The sequence below is a fragment of the Trachurus japonicus genome, chromosome 5 (assembly GCF_045865225.1).
Source record: "Trachurus japonicus isolate A0001 chromosome 5, Traja_1.0".
Taxonomy (NCBI): domain Eukaryota; kingdom Metazoa; phylum Chordata; class Actinopteri; order Carangiformes; family Carangidae; genus Trachurus; species Trachurus japonicus.
The window spans coordinates 9,744,364-9,762,660 of record NC_140911.1 but is presented as its reverse complement, the minus strand read 5'-3'; the positions used below and the strand labels follow the sequence as shown (position 1 = coordinate 9,762,660).

The window sequence follows — 18,297 nt, the reverse complement described above, 5'->3', positions numbered from 1 at the left end:
TTTTGCAGAACAAAATGTGGAACTCATCAAGTAAGTTTATCATTTACAAAGCTAAGCCTTTTTACCTTCCAATGACTTTTGGGATTGTGGTGTTATTCACTGTACAATTACAAATGGCCTATCTAAACTTTAGATTTGGACACAATAATTACTTTTATAGTTTAAACTCTCTATATATTCCCACTAATAATTTTTGTGTGATGGTTGGTGAGCGTTGAATCTTGAGAAGTTGTGTCCCGGAGAGGAGAGCGGAGCAGCATCCATCCATCCACCGCGGCACAGCGCAGGTCACATGACCACCTTGTCTGCTGCTGGCCGAGTGAAGCGTGTTAGCAGGTAATAAAAACACTAAATTTCCTGCGTTTTTCAAGTTCACTTTCTGTATTTCGGTGCCTTTGGTTGTCACACTTCGGCGTGTTTTTTGCTAAGCTAGTTAATCGCCGGCTCAGTTGTGTCGTTTTTTACACTGGGGTTGTTGTTGTGAGGGATGTCTTTCGCAATTTTTTCTGTTGTCTTGTTTCCCGGCGGCGAGCAATGGCAATGTCGGGATGGGGATTGTGCTTCGCTTTCGAGGCCCTTTTTTTTCTTTCTTCTTTTTAGATTTGACACAGCTTTGTTGTTAGGTGGTTAGCTTGTAGTTTGGATGTCGAGGGCAAACCTGATGTAACTGCCACTATCGTTAGATAACTGCGCGGGTCTAAAAATAAATAAATACCCTACGAGACTTTAAGCAAAGCAGTTGTTAGACGGTCATTGGCTATCAACAGATTTAGATCCGTTAGCATCGTTAGCTTCGTTAGCACCGCATCGTTCATTCTCGGCGGTGCCAGCGCTAGCATGTTAGCGGCTAACTTCAGTTCATGCTAGCGAGGACAAAGGGGGACCCCCAGTACCAACCACAACCACATCGAGTCGGTCAGTTTTGTAAAAAAATGACGCTACGAATAGTCCGATTTGTTTATGAAATATGGATAAATATTGTTAAGCTTTTACCGAAGAGTCGCTTATGCAAACTGTAGAAATAAGTAACACTACCTAACCACTAACGGCTAAAGGGGCTAACGTTAGCATTAGCTCAAAACAACGCTCCGCTTGTTTCCCTACTAAAACAAACTGCGGCTAAATTGTCACTTTAGTTAATTTGCTGCGTTTGAGTAAACATTGATATTGGATAACGTGTGTGATTTGACAGCTATCATTATTGTTATTATTTTTATATTTTGTGTCGTTTATGCCAAATAAAGCACAACGAACAATGGTGATGTTCAGAGTTAACTGATTCATTGTTTTGTTATTGTTTGTGTTAGACCGTCGATGCTCATATTTGCAATACTATGTTAGTATTTGATTAAATAATTCTAATTAATTGGCTGCTCTCTTCAAAGGGGAAAAACACAGCTTTGGGGATTTTGTATTTTACCGAAATCGGCATTTAAAGCCAGTTCGTCCTTTTGCATTAGTTAGCTTTGTTCCGTCCTGCAGCCAATGGCAGCAGTGCATTTGCCAGCGTCACTCAGACACTGTAAGCTGGATTGCTATTGTTCTCTGACATAAAACAAATGGGTCAGTGGGGATATCTGTAGTTAATTATCTAGTAATGGACACCACAGTCAAACGTTGCACAGTACAAATTAGATTTCAGGCTATTTTGCATTACAAGGTGTTCTTGATTATTTATTCTCGTACGTATTTGCAGGTTGATAAACCCCATGTGTTTATGTGTATGTGACAGGGTTTTTTTTTTTTTTTACGTTTAATATGTGAACTGGAAATTGTAAGTGCATGCTTGTGCAGTATCTCGCAAGGTATTAAGTGTGCAGGACTTTTTCACAGAGAAGATTTCAATAAATTCCTGCAGTAGTTCAGTGCATAAGATACGTGTATATGTATTTACAGTTGTTTTAAAGTAACTAGCAACCAGAGGGGAAGTGGGGTTAGGGTGTGTTGTGTTTGTTCTGCTTCACACACACACTAGCCTGTCAGTGTGCTATTTGTAAGAGGACACTGGGTCGATCTCCCGCCTTGACCTAGATTTCAGCAAAGCTGTTGCATCACCAGGCCACCTGTGTGTCTTACAGCCTCCATAAGGGCAGTATTCATGATTGTGCAATAAGGCTTAGCTACGTCCACAGCACACATTTCTGGTATTAAACTCTTACTTCCTTCTATGCGCTCACACAAGGGAAAATATTGAGGCTTTCCTGTAACAACACTGTAAATGAGTTGTGTGTGTCGGCCATAATCTGCAGGTTTTAGAGTTGCTGCTGAGATTTCACTCAAACTTCCATGTTTCCTTCCTTCCTTTTGCAGATTTTTCTATTTTGTACATACAGAGTTTTGTATATACTGTATATGATGAGCTCACTGGGCGGCGACAAGGCCCGGGGCCCTCGGGAAAAAGTGCTGCCTGCTGCCACTCACACATCACAACCACAGAAACAGATACAGGTGAGACACCGCGACCACATAAACATGAAAGAAAATGCCTGAGACACCATGGTATCACCCATGCCAACTAAATCACAGTGCACACATTATGCAATAGTCATTATCAAAGAGTTTTTTTGGGGGGAGTTTGGTCATTGTTTTGATTGCAGCCCAACACACATTTAAAGGTGCCAGTATGAGGCACTATCAAAGTGTCGTTTTCTCTCCAGTTCAACCCAGTGATTTTATTGTCCGTGTGTTGTAGGCTACTGCTGAGCAGATCCGGCTTGCCCAGATGATCTATGACAAGAATGATGCTGACTTTGAGGACAAAGTTAACCAGGTGAGGAATACTTTGGGAATAGCTTTGCCAGTTAACAGAGGGCTCATTGTCTGGCTGCGTGGCATGAGGGAGCGCTGATGCATTCTTCTATGACAGGAGTACGCTGTGTTAACCCCTGAACAATATGTATGTGCCGCTGTGAGGGACACTGTAACTTGTATTGTCATGCCCTGCAAAATTGGTGCATTTTGTTATTGATGCAAGACATTTCTGATGTGTGTGTAGGGGTGGGCAATATGACGATATTAGATCGTGAAGGATTAAAACATGTAGACGATCTGCCAAAGTGCAGAGATCGTAGGATCGTCTAGGGCACATTTGGTGCATTTTATCAGAGTATGTTTACTTGCACATGCAACTGCAACTATTTAAATGGGCTCTATACACAGCTCCACTACTTCCTGAATTGAAGGCAGTTCCTTTATTTCCTGTCTTACATTATTGGACAAACTGATTAATCCCAGTGTGTCTGAGTAGTCACAATGGTCAGACACACCTGGATTAATCAGTTTGTCCAGTATTGGAAGACAGGAAATAAAGGAACTGCCTTAAGTTAAGGAAGTAGTGGAGCTGTGCATAGAGCCCATTAAAATCTGTTCAGAAAGGCTCTTTGACCTAAATTGTCTGTTTTTCAATTTTCGATTGAAGATCGTGACAAAATCGAGATCGTTATTTTATTTTTTAAAAATCGTGATATGATATTTTTGCCATATCGCCCACCCCTATGTGTGTGTGTTGCTTCTCCAGCTGATGGAGGTGACTGGGAAGAACCAGGATGAGTGCATGGTTGCACTCCACGACTGCAACGAGGATGTTAGCAGAGCCATCAACTTCCTCTTGGAGAGTACCTCGGACATGGTAAATGACACGTTGTCTCTTATTTCAATCTTAAAAGCTCAACTAATGGACCGCCATTTACTTTCAGCTACATTACCTTCTGTTTTAAATATTGCGAACAGATTTGTTTTTGCTTGTGAGGCAAAACATGCAGCAAATCTGTGCACTTGTTGGTTTCAGAGACATGTACTTTTAAATTCAGAAGATTTATGAGCACAGGGTAAAAATAACAACAGCATGAGCTGTGGAAAGAAGTGAGAATAATGATTCAACTGAAGACGTGTGAACAGGAGAAGCACAGGTGTAATTAATAACCCTAATTACATCTGAATACCATTTATCTCAGCTGGTGTCAGGAGCCCGGTATTGTGCGTACATGCTCCCCATTATGGCTTAGTGGGACACCCAAAGTGAATGAGGCCATTGTTGCAGTCCTTATTAGTAACACCAGTGTTGCCACCAGTCAAAAGGTCTGCTGTGAAAAAAAGTGTGCAGAGTGTCAGTGACAAATTCACGGACAGACACTGGGCAGTAATCAGTGCTGCATGGCGTCAGTGGATTATGTTGTTTACGCTGCTTTTTGGGCTACCGAGGCGTGTCCTGTGGGTTGTCATGACCCCAACAGACAAATGTTGATGAACCTGTCGGGTTGAGACAGCGTATTTCTTTATCTTTATTATTAGACACATAGCTAGTGACCTCACTAAAATTCTTATGAAAGCAACGCCCACATTCAAGCAGGAATCTAATCAGCCAGAATGATTTATCGGTTTACTGATGGACACTGTTCAAAATATCATACATCTCTGTAGGATTTAAAAGATGGGCCAGAATCTCTTTAGTCAAAATTACTCCTTTTGAATGTATTTATCCTGTATTGGTCATACAGAAACTAACTTGATAATAATAATTTAGTGAACACACAGCATGTCCTCTCTTGATATATCTAAACGGGATATTATCAGGTGAAGTACTGCTGTGTAGCCTGGTAGTTCTCCCAGTCCATTGTGCAATCTGTGTAGTTTTACTTTTAAACTGCATGGAACAATAAATGCAAACCATTGTGCAGTCAGTGTATGTCAGATTTGTGTAAAACAAATGACTTAATTATTACAAATTATTTGATTCTTTTACTTAGTCAAGAAAAAATATACCTTGATGCGCACACAAATGACAGAAGGTTGTTCTGTATATGTGGTTGTGCATAAAAAAAACATCTGGTACTTAATTAAATTAATAATATCATCTCTGCCCTTTGCCACACTGACTTTTATGCAGTCTGCTGTTTCTAACGTCCATCAGGCACTCTTAGCATGAAGGCACACTATTGTGCACCATTTTTTGCTCCTCTACTCACTGTTAAGTCACACAGGCTACCAAGTGTCTGGCAAACACTTGGGTGTTGTTCTGCCAGTGTGCTTCCAGTCTGAGTGAGTGACCCAACATTTCTGAAGAATACCAGCTGTCACAGACGGCGAGGAGAGGCAGTAGGGCAGGGCAGGACAACCGGCCAGACTGCTGCGCATGTTGTAGTTTTGGTTTGGTGGAGATCCAAAAAACAGCAAATGGCTGCTTTTCCCCTCTCTGTTGTTGTGGTGTATAATGCTGCAACCCACTGATTGCATATGTTTCCTATGTGCACTTGAAGATCTTAACTGTTAGAAACAAAATCAATGAATTACAAAGTGAGTTGCACAGCAGAATCTCAAAAGCTACTTCCACAGGGTACAGCTGTGAAAAGCCACTGAAATGGAGGCAAAATACCGGTACATGTTTTTCTTAAACATTAAACCACTGTGTCTTGTTTTGCTCACTGAAGCACACTGTCGGTGTTGATGACGTGTTTTTCTGCTGGCCAGACATTTTTAAGCATCTTTAGACAGTTGTGAAAAATGAACGACATAGTCTGTGCTTCTATTTCCTTAACCCAGGCCGTTTTGAAGTTTTTATATTAACTTGTGGTAATTCTGTTTTTTTGTTTTTGTCCTATCCTTTTATTTCTCCTCCGTCTCTTCTGTTCTTAGACCTCATGGGAGACGGTTGGGAAGAAGAAACCGCTGGTGAAGGAGGGTCTGTCAGAAAGCAAGGAGAACAAGGAGAACAGGGAGAAGAAAGGCGAGAGGGAGGCGAGCAAGGGCCGCGCGGCCCCCAACCGCAAGGCCAAAGGGGCCAGTCGCAGCCGACAGGGTACGAAGTATTAACTTCACATTATTTCACATCTAGTGTAGACCACCATGCTTTTCCACCTTAAAATCATGTTTGATCATATTAATCTGTTGCTGATGTGTTTTCTTATCATGTGTGAACTTTTCACAGCACGTCCAGAGGAGAATGGCGTGGAGGTGACACCAGTGGACAGAGGTGCAGATCGAGGTCGGAGGCTCAGAGGTGGCCGAGGTGAGAGGAATAAAACACAGTCAAGCAGCAGCAAACAGTTGAGAGTGTGCTTTGAATCACTTATCTGTAAATGTTGTGCAGGGTCAGGAGGTCGAGGCAGAGGTAGAGCACCACCAGGGAGTCGGTTCTCAGCCCAGGGCATGGGGTAAGGCAACAACACACACACAATCACTGTTCAATTGTGAGACCAGACAGAATTTGTGAAAGTGAAATGTCCAGACTCATTTCACCCACGTTCCTTTATAGCAATATATAATTAATATGTCAACTGTTCTTCTCCAGGACTTTCAATCCTGCGGACTATACCTCAGAGGCCGGTACAGGGAACACACAAACTGAGATGTGGGACACGGGGGCCAACAATAGTACAGATGGGACAGGTGAGCTCTTGACTTGCAGAGGCAGTTGTGTGCGTGTGGTGCACTGAGCAGCTCTGTGTAAATGTACATAATCCCCAGGTATCCTGTAACTTATGTACCTACACATTCCAGTTGTACAGTATTTGTGACTCATTGTTGGCTTTTCTTCTAGTTGCCTGGAGGAGTACTTTGGAAGACTGGGCACCTGAGGACTGGAGTGAGGATGTTAGTGTGAGTTGACACAAAAACTAGCACTAAACTGGACAAGTTTGTTTGTTGCAGCAAAAAAAAAAATTTTTCTAATGCAAAAATCTTGTCTCTTGTGTCCTTTCTGCAGCTCTCTGAGACCAAAGTGTTCACCTCCTCATGTGCACCTGCTGCTGAGAACCACATAACACCTGGGCAAAGGTAACTGCTTATAATACAATTCCCATTGTTCCCTCTAATTTAATTACACAGCAGTTTGTGCATGGTCTTCTCTACCCTTCATACAAAGTCAGTGAGGAAGCAAATAACTTAAACTTTGGATGGCACCTTATACTTACATAAATGAACAATATACAGAGTTTTGTTGGAGCTGTTTTACATATAACATGAACTTCTGAGTTGATCCCCCGGAGGCATTTTCTAATACATGCCACCGACTGTTCCTCTGTTAGTCTGGACCTCGCCTCTCTGCTGCAGAAGCCTGTGGTTGGAGGAAGAGAACCACCTTCCTCTTCCTCCTCTCAGAGCCTAGTCTTCACCAACTCCCACCACCACCACCACCAGCCACCGCAGCAGCAGCAGCAACAGCAGCCGCCCCCGAGCCGCAACGCCACTGGTAGCACAAGCTACGCACATGCTGCTCTGGTAAAAACAGTTGTCTTTGATACCTTATACCTAACATGAGTAAATAGACACATGGATAGAGTTTGATTACGACTCTCTCTTATCACCTGTGGCAGTCATCAGTTCTGGGAGCTGGCTTTGGAGACTTGGGCCAGGCCAAGAGGCCTCAGCCCAGCGCTGGAGCTCAGATACTAGAGCAGCTGAAGGGTCCTGGCTTGGGTCCGCTACCGTCATCCCAGGCCGTGCCTCCTGCCAGCACCCAGGGAAGCAACACCTCCATTGGCCGACTGTCAGGCTTGGGAGCACCTGCACCTCCGCCCTCCTCTTCTAGCTGGGACATAAAGGCTTCAGAATCCAACACCACCTCGCTGTCTTCACAGTTCAGCCGTGAGTGTCCAAATAGGAGAGGCCGTTTTGTAACATGTCTAAATATGAAGAAGAAAAAAAAGAAATACCTATATTATATTGAATTGAACTGAATTTATGTAAATGTCATGCACCAATTAAGGTGCCTAGCCTAAGGGCTTATAAGCCACATTTCATATTTAGACAACAAACAAAATCATCAGAGTACAAACAAAAACCATTCCAACTTTATCTCATCAGCCCAAAACAATCACATTTTGCAATTTCTGAAACAAAAACTGCTGAGTCTGAGTCTTCCCTCCTCAGGTACTGAGTTAAACTACCTAATTATATTGCCAGAAGACACATAAAGATCTTTTGGATCTATCCAGTGGCAAAGTCACATAGGGTCCTGGACAATACACATTTTTCAACTGGCAACATATTGTTATGTTATGTGTTTATATATTCCTCCTGGTTTGAAACCCTTGTCCTCTGCCTGTGTTTTGTTGTGTCTGTAGGTGAGTTTGGCCTGCAGCCAGAGCCCTCTCTTGTGCTGAGCCAGCTGGTCCAGAGGCACACGGGCCCCTCCTTGCCTCTGGCGCGCCAACCCAGCCCTCCATCGCAACAGCAATCACCCCCTGCTTCAGCTTCGCCTGCTCCTCATCACACCAGCACGTCGGCACAGGCAGGCTCAGTGATGAATGTTGCTGGTGTCAAACCTCCTGCCCCCACTGCAGGGCTGGACCCTCAGGGTGGCGGTACACCACAGCAGCAACGGGCACAGCTCAAAGGCCAGAAACGAAGGATACCTCCCACATCCAAGGTAGGAAGGAGATGATGGTGGTGATTTTGATTTAAAGCTGCAGTGATTTTTTTAAAGGCATCGTCTTGATCGACAAGGCAAAACTGCACATACTTCAGCCAAATATTTTGTAAATTCGTTAAGTGTTTTCAATCTTGATGTAATGTTTCTGAAACCTGGCAGATCCCCTCCACGGCGGTAGAGATGCCAGGCTCAGCCGACGTGCCCGGGCTGAACCTCCAGTTTGGAGCTCTAGACTTTGGCTCGGAATCGGCATTGCCAGATTTTGGAGTTGTGGACAATTGTGTGAGTGCAGCGTCCAGGGAGTCCACTCCAGCCCCCACCCCAGCTGCGCCCGCACCAGGACCAGGGAGCCAGAGCCAGACGAGCCTGTACTCCAAACCGCTCAGGTACTGCTGCCACAGGAACTCTGGTTTTGGACTCTATGATGTCCTGCTTTCATTTAGAATTCAACTCTTCAAAGAGTCACACATACAGTATTTATAATATCAAATACTTGCTTTATTTAAAGGGATAGTTCAACATTTTGGCAAATTGGCCCATTGCTATTATCAAGGAGTAGGTTCGTTACCTTTAATTGTCTGTGCAAGCTATTTTTATAATGGTGGAGCCGAGCCGCAAGCTGATCAGAGCTACGCTACGCGGGCTAATGGGATTTCTTGGTTTCCCTCATCGAACTCATCAAATACACAATCCAACAACTCCAAAACGCTCTCGTGGACAAATTGTGACCTGCACATTCACCACGCTATGAGAGATGAGTTTTTGAGGCAAATGCAGAGACTTGACATGAATTTACCTCGAAAACAACTCTGTGTTGAACTATCCCTTTTAAAGAATCAATTATTTTTTGAATGAACTAAACTTTTCGAGGCTAACCTGTTCATCTCCTCACGCTGTTTACCTTGCAGTGAGTCGCTGGGCAGCCCTCTCTCGGTCCCCCTGCCCCTGCCCCTCTCCTCATCAGAGCCAGTATATCACTCATCCTCAGTGGCGTTGTCCAGCCTCACCCCCTCATCAATAGGGACCGCCAGCTCCTCCAATCCTCCCTCCTCTTCGACGACCTCCACCGCCACAGCCGCTGTACCCTCCTCCTCCCCCTTCTCTACAGTGGGTGGAAGTTACGATGGGACCATGCCCCCTCACACACGACTGGCCTTTTCTCAGAGCAAAGAGACCACAGGGCCGGTCATGGTGAGTAGAGAGAGTTCATCCTGCCTTGGGAAGTCAGATGATTGATGGGGATTGATGGATTTTCATTTTGCATGTTGTGAATATAAAGTAATTTTGGATGAATTCAGCTCTTGTCTTGTTTGTATTGTGTCTTTTTTTTATTCATAGATATGGAAATGGTTTTGATCTTATATTGGTGTATACAAACATTTTTTCTGTTTTTCCCCTCTTCATCATCAGAATGGTCTGAACGGTGTAAGGACCTCCGCTGCTCTGGACAGTAAGTCACCTATGACATACTCTCTGTTGCGCCATAAAGTCGTATCATTTGTGCTACAGTGAGTGAATTACAGGACATTTCTCCCTCTTATACTCAGCTTCATCAGCGTCCTCCACACCAAAGCCAGAGTCTCCATCTCTGAACATCAGCACCAACGGAGCCCCAGCACCTTCCTCCCACCACCCCTCCACCCTGCCTGCACACAGCTCGACCACTCTCTCCAGCTTGGCACAAGACCTGCCCTCGGCGAGCCAGCTCAACTCACTCAACAGGTGAAACACACACACAGACACGCACAAACAGACTTACTTAATATATCTTAACCCATTAACTTTGTGAACTCCCTTCCCTGCTGTGCTGTGGCACCGAGTTGCACTCTTCAAACAGTCTTGAAAGGCAACAAAGAAAATTGGATTTAGCACCTAATGGACTGTTTGCCCACATTGAACTCTCAAAAAGAATGCAGACTGCTGAGTGTGTGTTACTATCACCCACTGTTACCGAATGTGTCTCAAATGCTTCCTTTAATGCTGCAAAATGAGCTCCCCTGTGGAGTAATTGAGAGAGAGAAAGAGAGTTGGTATTATGCAAACTCAAATGCTGTTAAGTTGTGATTTGCTCTTGGTGATAATCACGTTCTCTCTCTCTCTCTCCTCTCTGCTTTCATTCTGCAGCCACGTCAGCAGTCATTCCTCAGTTTCAGCTCTGGGCTCCAGCTCTCACACTGTAAGTACCTGTCTGTGATGATATGAAAGCAAACAAGCCGACTGTTTAAATAACACAGCACATTGAGTTGGTTTCAGCGTTCTTGATGTGCCGTCACATCGCTGCCATATTACCGTAAAACTCGGTGTACAAGTTGCACTTTTTCCCCCTTTTTTTTCATTTTTCCACACCGGTGCGACTTATAGACCAAGGTAAATTTCAACCCTGTTTACACTTGGCATTAACAGGCGTTTTCAGTAATCAGATTGCAATCAGATAGAGCTTGACCACATGAAAGTACAGAGGATCCGATTGGCCAAACCAAAGGTGGTCATGGACATGTTGTAACCACATTGAACACAAGTGTTTGTTTTAATTTAAAATAACAAGAAAGAGTTACAATGCGGCACAGAAACTTCACGTTGTAGACTTGTGGAATAACTTGTATAAAGTTTTTATTAAAAAATAGGAATAGAAAACCTTGTTTACCCAGTTTGAGACCCTCAAAAATAGACTGTGACTTATATTCCAAATTTTACGGTTATACAACAACATACTTACTGCCAGGTTAAATCGAGAGTCACAGCCAATGATTCAGTTTGCCTAAGGTCTGACATAAAACGCAACAATCAAATCATTGTCACAACTATAAAAACATAGACCTCTGGTAATGGCCGGGTTTCCTAAATAAATGTCTGGGTGGAAAAAGGTGTTTTCAAATTGAACTCATCTCCCCCCTTTCCCCTCTGTCCTCAGTACACCAGTGTTGACAGCAGCAGCGTGAGCTCCCTGGCCCCCTCCTCTGGCGCCTACACGTCATCGCAGCCCCCGGCCTCTGTGCTCCACTCAACCCACAACAGCAGCAACAGTAGCAGCAGCATCAGCCACCTGGCCCACATGCCCAACATGGGCAGCAACATGAGCAGCACAGTCGGTAGTATCGCTGGAACCAGCGGACTTCACGCTGTTGTCGCCGCCGCCAGCACAGCGCTGGGACTTGGCTCCAATGGAGCTACTGCCACGTCCAACCTCTCTGCACCGAGGAACACGCCCCTGCTCTCCTCCTCCACTGGTAAACACACACACATGCACACCTCCACCATTGTAGATACTCGTAGTCAGGAGGGATGTTAAGTGGCCCCACACTAGAGCTGTTTCCTCATATGAAGGTGATGGTTGTTGTGTCTATATTAACAGGTAAAGCTCCTCCTAACCTGTCCCAGGGAGTGCCTCCTTTACTGCCCAACCAGTATATCATGGGCCCAGGGGGGTTGCTGCCAGCATACCCAGTAAGTGGCCCCTTCAGGATCCTGGATCACTGTAGTGCAGCTCTGTGCTTACTTCATCTTTGTGCGGCCCTTTCAGTTCAGCTGTGATGAAATATTTTGTATTTAAACTGTGTGTCTTCCTTTAGTAATAATTAGACACACTCGTGATCAGCAGTTAAACCCTCTGAAAATTTAAGCATTTATCAAGACACGTTTTTTTCAACACAGCCTGTCCTTTTGTGTCCTACAGCAGATCTATGGCTACGAGGACCTCCATATGCTCCAGTCCAGACTGCCAATGGTGAGTCTCATTATCATACTTTTTAAAAACAGATCTCAATTTGAAATCCTAGTGGTCCTCATTTCACATTTTTAACTTGGCTGGTTGTTGTTGTTTGGATCTTAATACTGATAATTTCCTGTCTCTGTAGCCCTCTCTGCAGGATTACTATGGAATCACATTCCCTGGCCCCACAGCAACTCTCTCTGGCAGAGACGGGGGCCTAGCCAACAACCCCTACTCAGGTAAAACACCTTTGCCCTTGACTGACCTTATTTAAAGGTTCATTACGTGGAGTCAGTGGCAAATGTGCAGAACACCACCACCTGGTGTCTCAAGATAGGAATTGCAACAACAGAAAAATAATTGCAGCAGTCAGACACAGAGGAGAAAAACTATGCAGGATATTTACCTTATGTTTCATGTTTACCTTCATTAAACAGCTTCAGACTAATTCTGGTAGTAGATAAGTGACTTGTAGCTTGTTACAGGGAGAGTGGCGGCTCCACATTGTGGCTGAAAACCAAACCTGCTGATCAGAGTCTCTGACCCGGTGTCACAGCTCTTGGAACAATAATATATATATGATTGATTTAGTGCGACAAATACTAGTCACAAGTGCTTATTAACAGAATATTACAGGAGCTTCTACTGGTTACACACGGGGCAGCCATCTTTGAAAGTCAACTCTGGGGTTGTGAGGATTCTCCGATTTTCAAAGTAGGAAATCCGACCTCGGGGGTCGTTCCAGTTGAAACTTTCAACTCGGAACTCGGAAATTCTGACTTCCGAGTATAAATGGACAGCACCGATTGATTATCAAAGGCTTTGTTGAAAACAAATGCACGTGACAGGGAGGAGGGTTAGCAAAACAGCGGAGAAGTGACGGCTACTGGCTGGTACAATGTAAACAGGAAATCATTGTTATGTCTGTCAAATTTTCTCATATGAGTTAATTCAGACTAAATATTATTTTTTATGGAAAAGCAATACTTGTATTCTGTACCCCTCTAAACGCCCCGTGTATGTTTTATATTTGAAAAAATATAGCTTTTAATAAGCATTCTCTATATTCAACCTTTAAGTTACTAAAATCTAGCGTTAATTCACACGTGGTCTCTCTTCTTTTTTTTTCAGGTGAAGTCACAAAGTTTGGCAGGAATGACTCCACCTCCCCAGCACCCCCGACAAGCCTGGCAGCCCCGCAGCCCCCCCAGGGCCAGAGCCAAGGACAGAACCAGGCCCAGCCGCAGCCCCCTCAGGCCCAACCTCAGCCCCAGGGCCAGCCTCAGCACCACAGCAGTCAGCAGGCCTTTCTGCCCCCAGGCTACAGCTACACAGGCCTGCCTTACTACCCCGGAGTGCCCGGCGCCGTGCCCAGTGCTGCTGCCTTCCAGTATGGCCCCACCATGTTTGTTCCTCCCGGGGGCCCGGGACCAGCCTCGGCCAAGCAGCACAGCATGGGCCTCGGCCTGGGAAACCCCTCGGCGAGCCCCTTCCAGCAACAGACACAGCAGCAGCCCAGCGGTTATGGCCAGCACACCTTCAGCTCAGGTTGGTGGACAAACCAAGGTGAACACTCATTTTGGGTTTATTCCATCTTAGAAACAGTGTTAATTTTGTCAGCTATTTTTCGTTTTAGTCTTGTCAAATGCTCTTATTAGTTTTAGTCATATTTAGTCAAGTTGTATTCTTTTTTGTTTAGTCACGTATTAGTCGACGAAAAGTAGGGGTGCACCGAATGGCATTTTTTGGCCGAAGCCGAATACCGAATAAAATCAAAACGCTTGGCCGAATAACCGAATAATACCGAATACCGAAAGTGGTTATAAAGTTTTAAAATAAGATATTTTTTTAAACTTAATTTTCAAAGAAAGTAAATGTTTATTGACTATTCTGACAGTTTTTGAATATTCCAGTTGCCGTTGCTCATCAAAAAAGCACAACAAATTAAATTAAGTTTTTCATTTATATCGGCCCATTGTGAGTGCTGAAAGATCTATGCAAGTACATTCCAAAAAAACCCAAGTGTCTTTTAAAACAGTGGTTCCTAACCTTTCTTGGTCAGATTTTTTTAAATTCATCAATTAGGCTACTAGACATTTCAGGCGACCTCATTTGAATTTCAGGTGACCCCACGTGGGGTCCCGACCCCAAGGTTGGGAAACACTGTTTTAAAAGACGTCGGCCACAGACGGAGTGGGCGACATGCTGGGATGAGGAACTTTCGTTTTAACTGCTGCAGCCGTCTCTCCCTTTCGTAGCCTACTCAGCATGCTGTTCAGGGTGTTTGGTTTTTAAATGATTTATAAAATGGCGCGTTCCTACAGGAACGGTCCCGTCACTCAGCCCTCTCAGTGGCCGTGTCTCCACTGACAGGACGCACCGGGCTCTTGGAGTGATGTGCAACGGTGCGCGTGGTCGCTGTGCAGCTTCCCCCCCACTGCTCTTGTTGCTGTTGTTTTTCCAGCAGTAGGAGTCACTTACTAATAAAGCTGGGGTTTAAGCTGCCGTTTCAGACTTTTTTTTTTTTAATATTCGGCCTTGCTTTGCGCTCATTCCACCGAAGGCCGAATGTTGCTTTTTTTGCAATATTCGGCCGAATATATTCGGTGCATCCCTAACGAAAAGTCTTGGCATTATAGTCTAGTTTTAGTCAATAGTCTTTTTTTAGTCTTTGAAAGCAGATTGACAGAAATGTTAGTCAAACCAATAGATTCATTTCAGTCTTTTTTTCACTCATGTCATTATTACCTGATGAAGTAGCTCCACATATTGCCAAAGATCCCACCAAATTTTATTTTTTTTAACCAGGTAAAAAATACATATCGACCCAGATGCAGCTACGACATCTCAAAGAAGGAATAATGAGTTTTATCTTCTATTGATCTGTGTGTTTCAGGCAGGAATACATTTATTGAAACATGGGCTAACACGTGAAATGACTCTGTGCATTGATTGGCAGCATGTTTTACCAGAGAAGCTCTGTTTGTACTCACTGCATTTAGACAGCAACTGAGTGAAGGCACTTTTTGGATTGCAATTTAAAAGTCTGTGAAGAAAAAAGAAACAGACATTTTATTAAGTTTTTATTTAATTAAGTAGATTTCGCCTCGTCTTTTTTCGTCAACAAAAAATGCGTGTTCAATTCATCACTGTCAGTGTTTAAGGGCATTGATTTCGTCTCATCTTCGTCTCGTTTTCGTCATGAAAAAAAAAAACATCACTGACGAATATATTTCGTCTAGTCTCATCTGACAAAATTAACACTGCTTAGAAATCCACCCCAGTACCTGTTGTCAGGAAATATTTATGTGTGTATGTGGGTGTGTTGACGGGTGTGTTTTCTCTGCAGGGTACGAGGAGCTGACAGCGGGGCCAGCAGGAGTGGACTACAGTAAAGGCTACAACTCCTCCTCACAGGCACAAGCCAAATCTGCTGCTACTGGGCCTGGGAAAGGTAAGAGGAATCAAGACTAATTGTTTTTAACATCATAATTTGATTTTTTTTCTAAAGTTCTGGACTTAACGTTATTGTTGTTTCTCTGGCAGGCGTCTCAGTGACGTCCAGTAACTCGGGCGTGCCAGACATCAGTGGAAGTGTTTACAATAAGACCCAGGTGAGCCTCACACAGGTCAGCAACTCGCCGTCTAATACGCAGCCTTATTGTGTTTCTGCTGATAAATAAATCAAGTTTGGAGTTTGATTTGTTTTCTCCTCCCTGTGTCTGTCTGCAGTCTTTTGATAAGCAGGGTTTCCACGCAGGGACCCCTCCTCCCTTCAGCCTGCCATCAGCGCTGGGGGGTCCAGGCCCTCTGAACCCTGGAGCAGCTCCTGGAGGCTATGCACCGGCCCCATTCCTCCACATCCTGCCTCACCAGCAACCACACTCACAGCTGCTGCATCATCATCTAGCTCAGGACGGACAGGTAGCACTCACTGTTCAAAATCATTGTTGCACAGATTTTACACACCTGTGTTTCTCCCATATACAAGAGACCACTTTCACAAATGTTTTTTAAAAGCATCTCTACATGTATGACAGTCATTCTTTTCTTTTCTTTTTTAAATGCCAACACAAACACAACTCATTCTACTTAATGAGACACTGATGAGGTCATCACCTGAACCACATCTGATTTTATAGGAAGATTATAAAAACCACTGCTGGGATTAAACATTTACATTATCCCACAAAAACTGATTTATAAACTCTTCCTGAGTTAAAATATTCTTGCTGTGTTGTTTAGGAATACATATGAACATGTTTTTTTTGCATTAAGGTTTGAAAAGACTTGATATTTTTTGTTATTTAGACTAGTTTAGTCATTTTCAGCCAATAAAAGCTCTAAATGACAATATTTTATTTCAATTTTGGGAGAAATGTTGTCAGTAGTTAGCCTCGTAAACCAGCCGCTCCCGGAAATGCAATTCATTTCATTTCTGAGGGAGAGTCTGGCCTCATCCCCGTTGTAAGCGTTTGGCCTGAACGCTTACAACGGGGATGAGGCCAGACTCTCCCTAGAAATGAAATGAAATGCATTTCCGGGAGCGGCTGGTTTACGAGGCTAGTCAGTAGTTGATGGAATAAAACAATTTTTTATTTTTTTTATTTTACTCAAACACATACCTATAAATAGTAAAACCAGAGAAACTGATCATTTTGGGAGTGGTCTCTTAATTTTTCCCAGAGCTGTATATATATATATACATATATATTTATGTGTATGTGTGTGTTTCTCTCCATGTTCAGGGTGGTCCCAGCCAGCGTGGCCAGTCCAGCAGCCTGCAGCAGAAGAGCCAAGTCAACAAGTCGAGCTACGGCAGCTCCCCCTACTGGGCCAACTGAAGTGGCTATAGCTACTGCATTACGTGCGCGTGTGTGTGTGTGCACGTGGATGGACACACACCTGCACCACACCTGCGTATCTGACTGACAAGATCATAGAGGGACAAACCATTTTACAACACAAGCTAAAAACACACACACACTACCACCCCTCCCCTTTGCTCTGTATATCCCCTTTTCAAATTTATGGCTGTTGTATGTAAAATATATTTATGTATGTATTTATACAGTATATATGTATTGGTAGGACATAAAATGTGGTTTTCTGAATTTTGTTTTTATTTTGAAGGACATTTTATTTCAAAAAAATGTGGAAAAGATGAGAATGCTAAATCATGGAGATGAAGATGGTGAATATACTTGAACACAAGCATCTTGTGATGTGGATTTTTTTGTATGCATACATGAACTGAGAATGATGTACATAGATTCTACGCATCATTTTCACGGCAAAGGCCTTTTTTTATTTTAGAAGAAATACGTTTTTGTAACTTTTGGTCTCCCGCATCTGTGAATCCTTATATTGAGGGTGACTTGAGTTGATAGCTTGACTTTTCTTTTTGCCCCGTTTCCCTCCGTCTCATTCCTCGACTCTTTACTAGTTGGTTGGTTTGACCAGCCAGGCCTTGGATTTGATGTCATTTTAACATTGATTTAATCCTTGTTGTCCAAATTAAAAGTTATGAACAGTTTGTTGACGTGTGGCCTCAGTATGTCCTTCAATTTTTTAAATTTCAAACCCATATTTATACTCATGCATTACAGGCTGTGTGGGTCCAAGTTTGAGTGATACCCTTTCAGTGTGACAGTGCAGGATAGTCAAGGCAAAATGTGATCATTTGGTGTTAGTGAAGATGTCAGCACCTTGGGCTTGTCCCAAAATACACATAGCACCCCCTTTAAGACATTGACAAGGTATATTAATTTATTACTGAAGTGCATCACCTCCAAGAGGTACTGAATTGTTCAATGCTGGACTGTTTTAGTAGGATTGTCAGGGGCAGGTAGTTTTGATACGAGTTTCTGATGTCCAGCTCATTTTAATATTTAGCTTTTGTGTTGATACTATGAAACTTTCTTTTGAAAAAACCTGACATTCACAACTTTGACTCAAAGCGGAAGATGAGATCCAGCACCTCCAAATACCCACAGGAGTCTAGGCTTAACTACTGTAACTTGAGAAACACTGACATTTTTTTCATAATTTATTCAGATTTGCTGGCATGTAGGATGTGCCATCAGCTTCCTTTCATATCAGTCAATCATAACAGTTAAATGCATTATAACACTCAGTTCCTCCATGTCTTCTATATGAGCCAACATGTTGACTAAGGTGACAGCAGTCAGTTAAAGCAGAAGTAAGTGATATATTTGTG

General features: G+C 43.4%; 1 protein-coding gene across 4 annotated transcripts; it reads left to right on the top strand.

Moving 5' to 3' along the window:
* The first annotated feature begins 280 nt into the window (after positions 1–280).
* Positions 281–17,613, top strand: ubap2a (ubiquitin associated protein 2a). Of its 4 annotated transcripts, none has more exons than XM_085776061.1 (27): positions 281–336; positions 2,311–2,448; positions 2,693–2,770; positions 3,518–3,628; positions 5,632–5,794; positions 5,924–6,004; positions 6,086–6,149; positions 6,287–6,384; positions 6,536–6,594; positions 6,701–6,771; positions 7,023–7,215; positions 7,311–7,581; positions 8,061–8,365; positions 8,528–8,754; positions 9,277–9,559; positions 9,779–9,818; positions 9,916–10,090; positions 10,493–10,544; positions 11,280–11,595; positions 11,721–11,812; positions 12,042–12,092; positions 12,223–12,316; positions 13,209–13,625; positions 15,427–15,531; positions 15,624–15,691; positions 15,810–16,001; positions 16,826–17,613. In XM_085776061.1, the coding sequence occupies exons 2-27, from the start codon at positions 2,353–2,355 to the stop codon at positions 16,919–16,921; spliced, it is 3,798 nt and encodes a 1,265-aa protein (XP_085632187.1). In that variant the 5' UTR covers positions 281–336; positions 2,311–2,352; the 3' UTR covers positions 16,922–17,613. The 4 variants fall into 4 exon arrangements, with proteins under 4 accessions (XP_085632187.1, XP_085632185.1, XP_085632188.1 ...); XM_085776062.1 differs by lacking the exon at positions 281–336 and adding an exon at positions 538–915; XM_085776059.1 differs by having other exon boundaries at positions 5,924–6,149.
* The last annotated feature ends 684 nt before the right edge of the window (positions 17,614–18,297 follow it).

Excerpts from the sequence above, each read along its gene's own strand:
- ubap2a (XM_085776059.1), top strand. The coding sequence starts at position 2,353 with ATGATGAGCTCACTGGGCGGCGACAAGGCCCGGGGCCCTCGGGAAAAA. Across the intron at positions 9,560-9,778 it reads AGACCACAGGGCCGGTCATG|AATGGTCTGAACGGTGTAAG; the intron begins GTGAGTAGAGAG and ends CTTCATCATCAG. Across the intron at positions 12,317-13,208 it reads AGCCAACAACCCCTACTCAG|GTGAAGTCACAAAGTTTGGC; the intron begins GTAAAACACCTT and ends TTTTTTTTTCAG.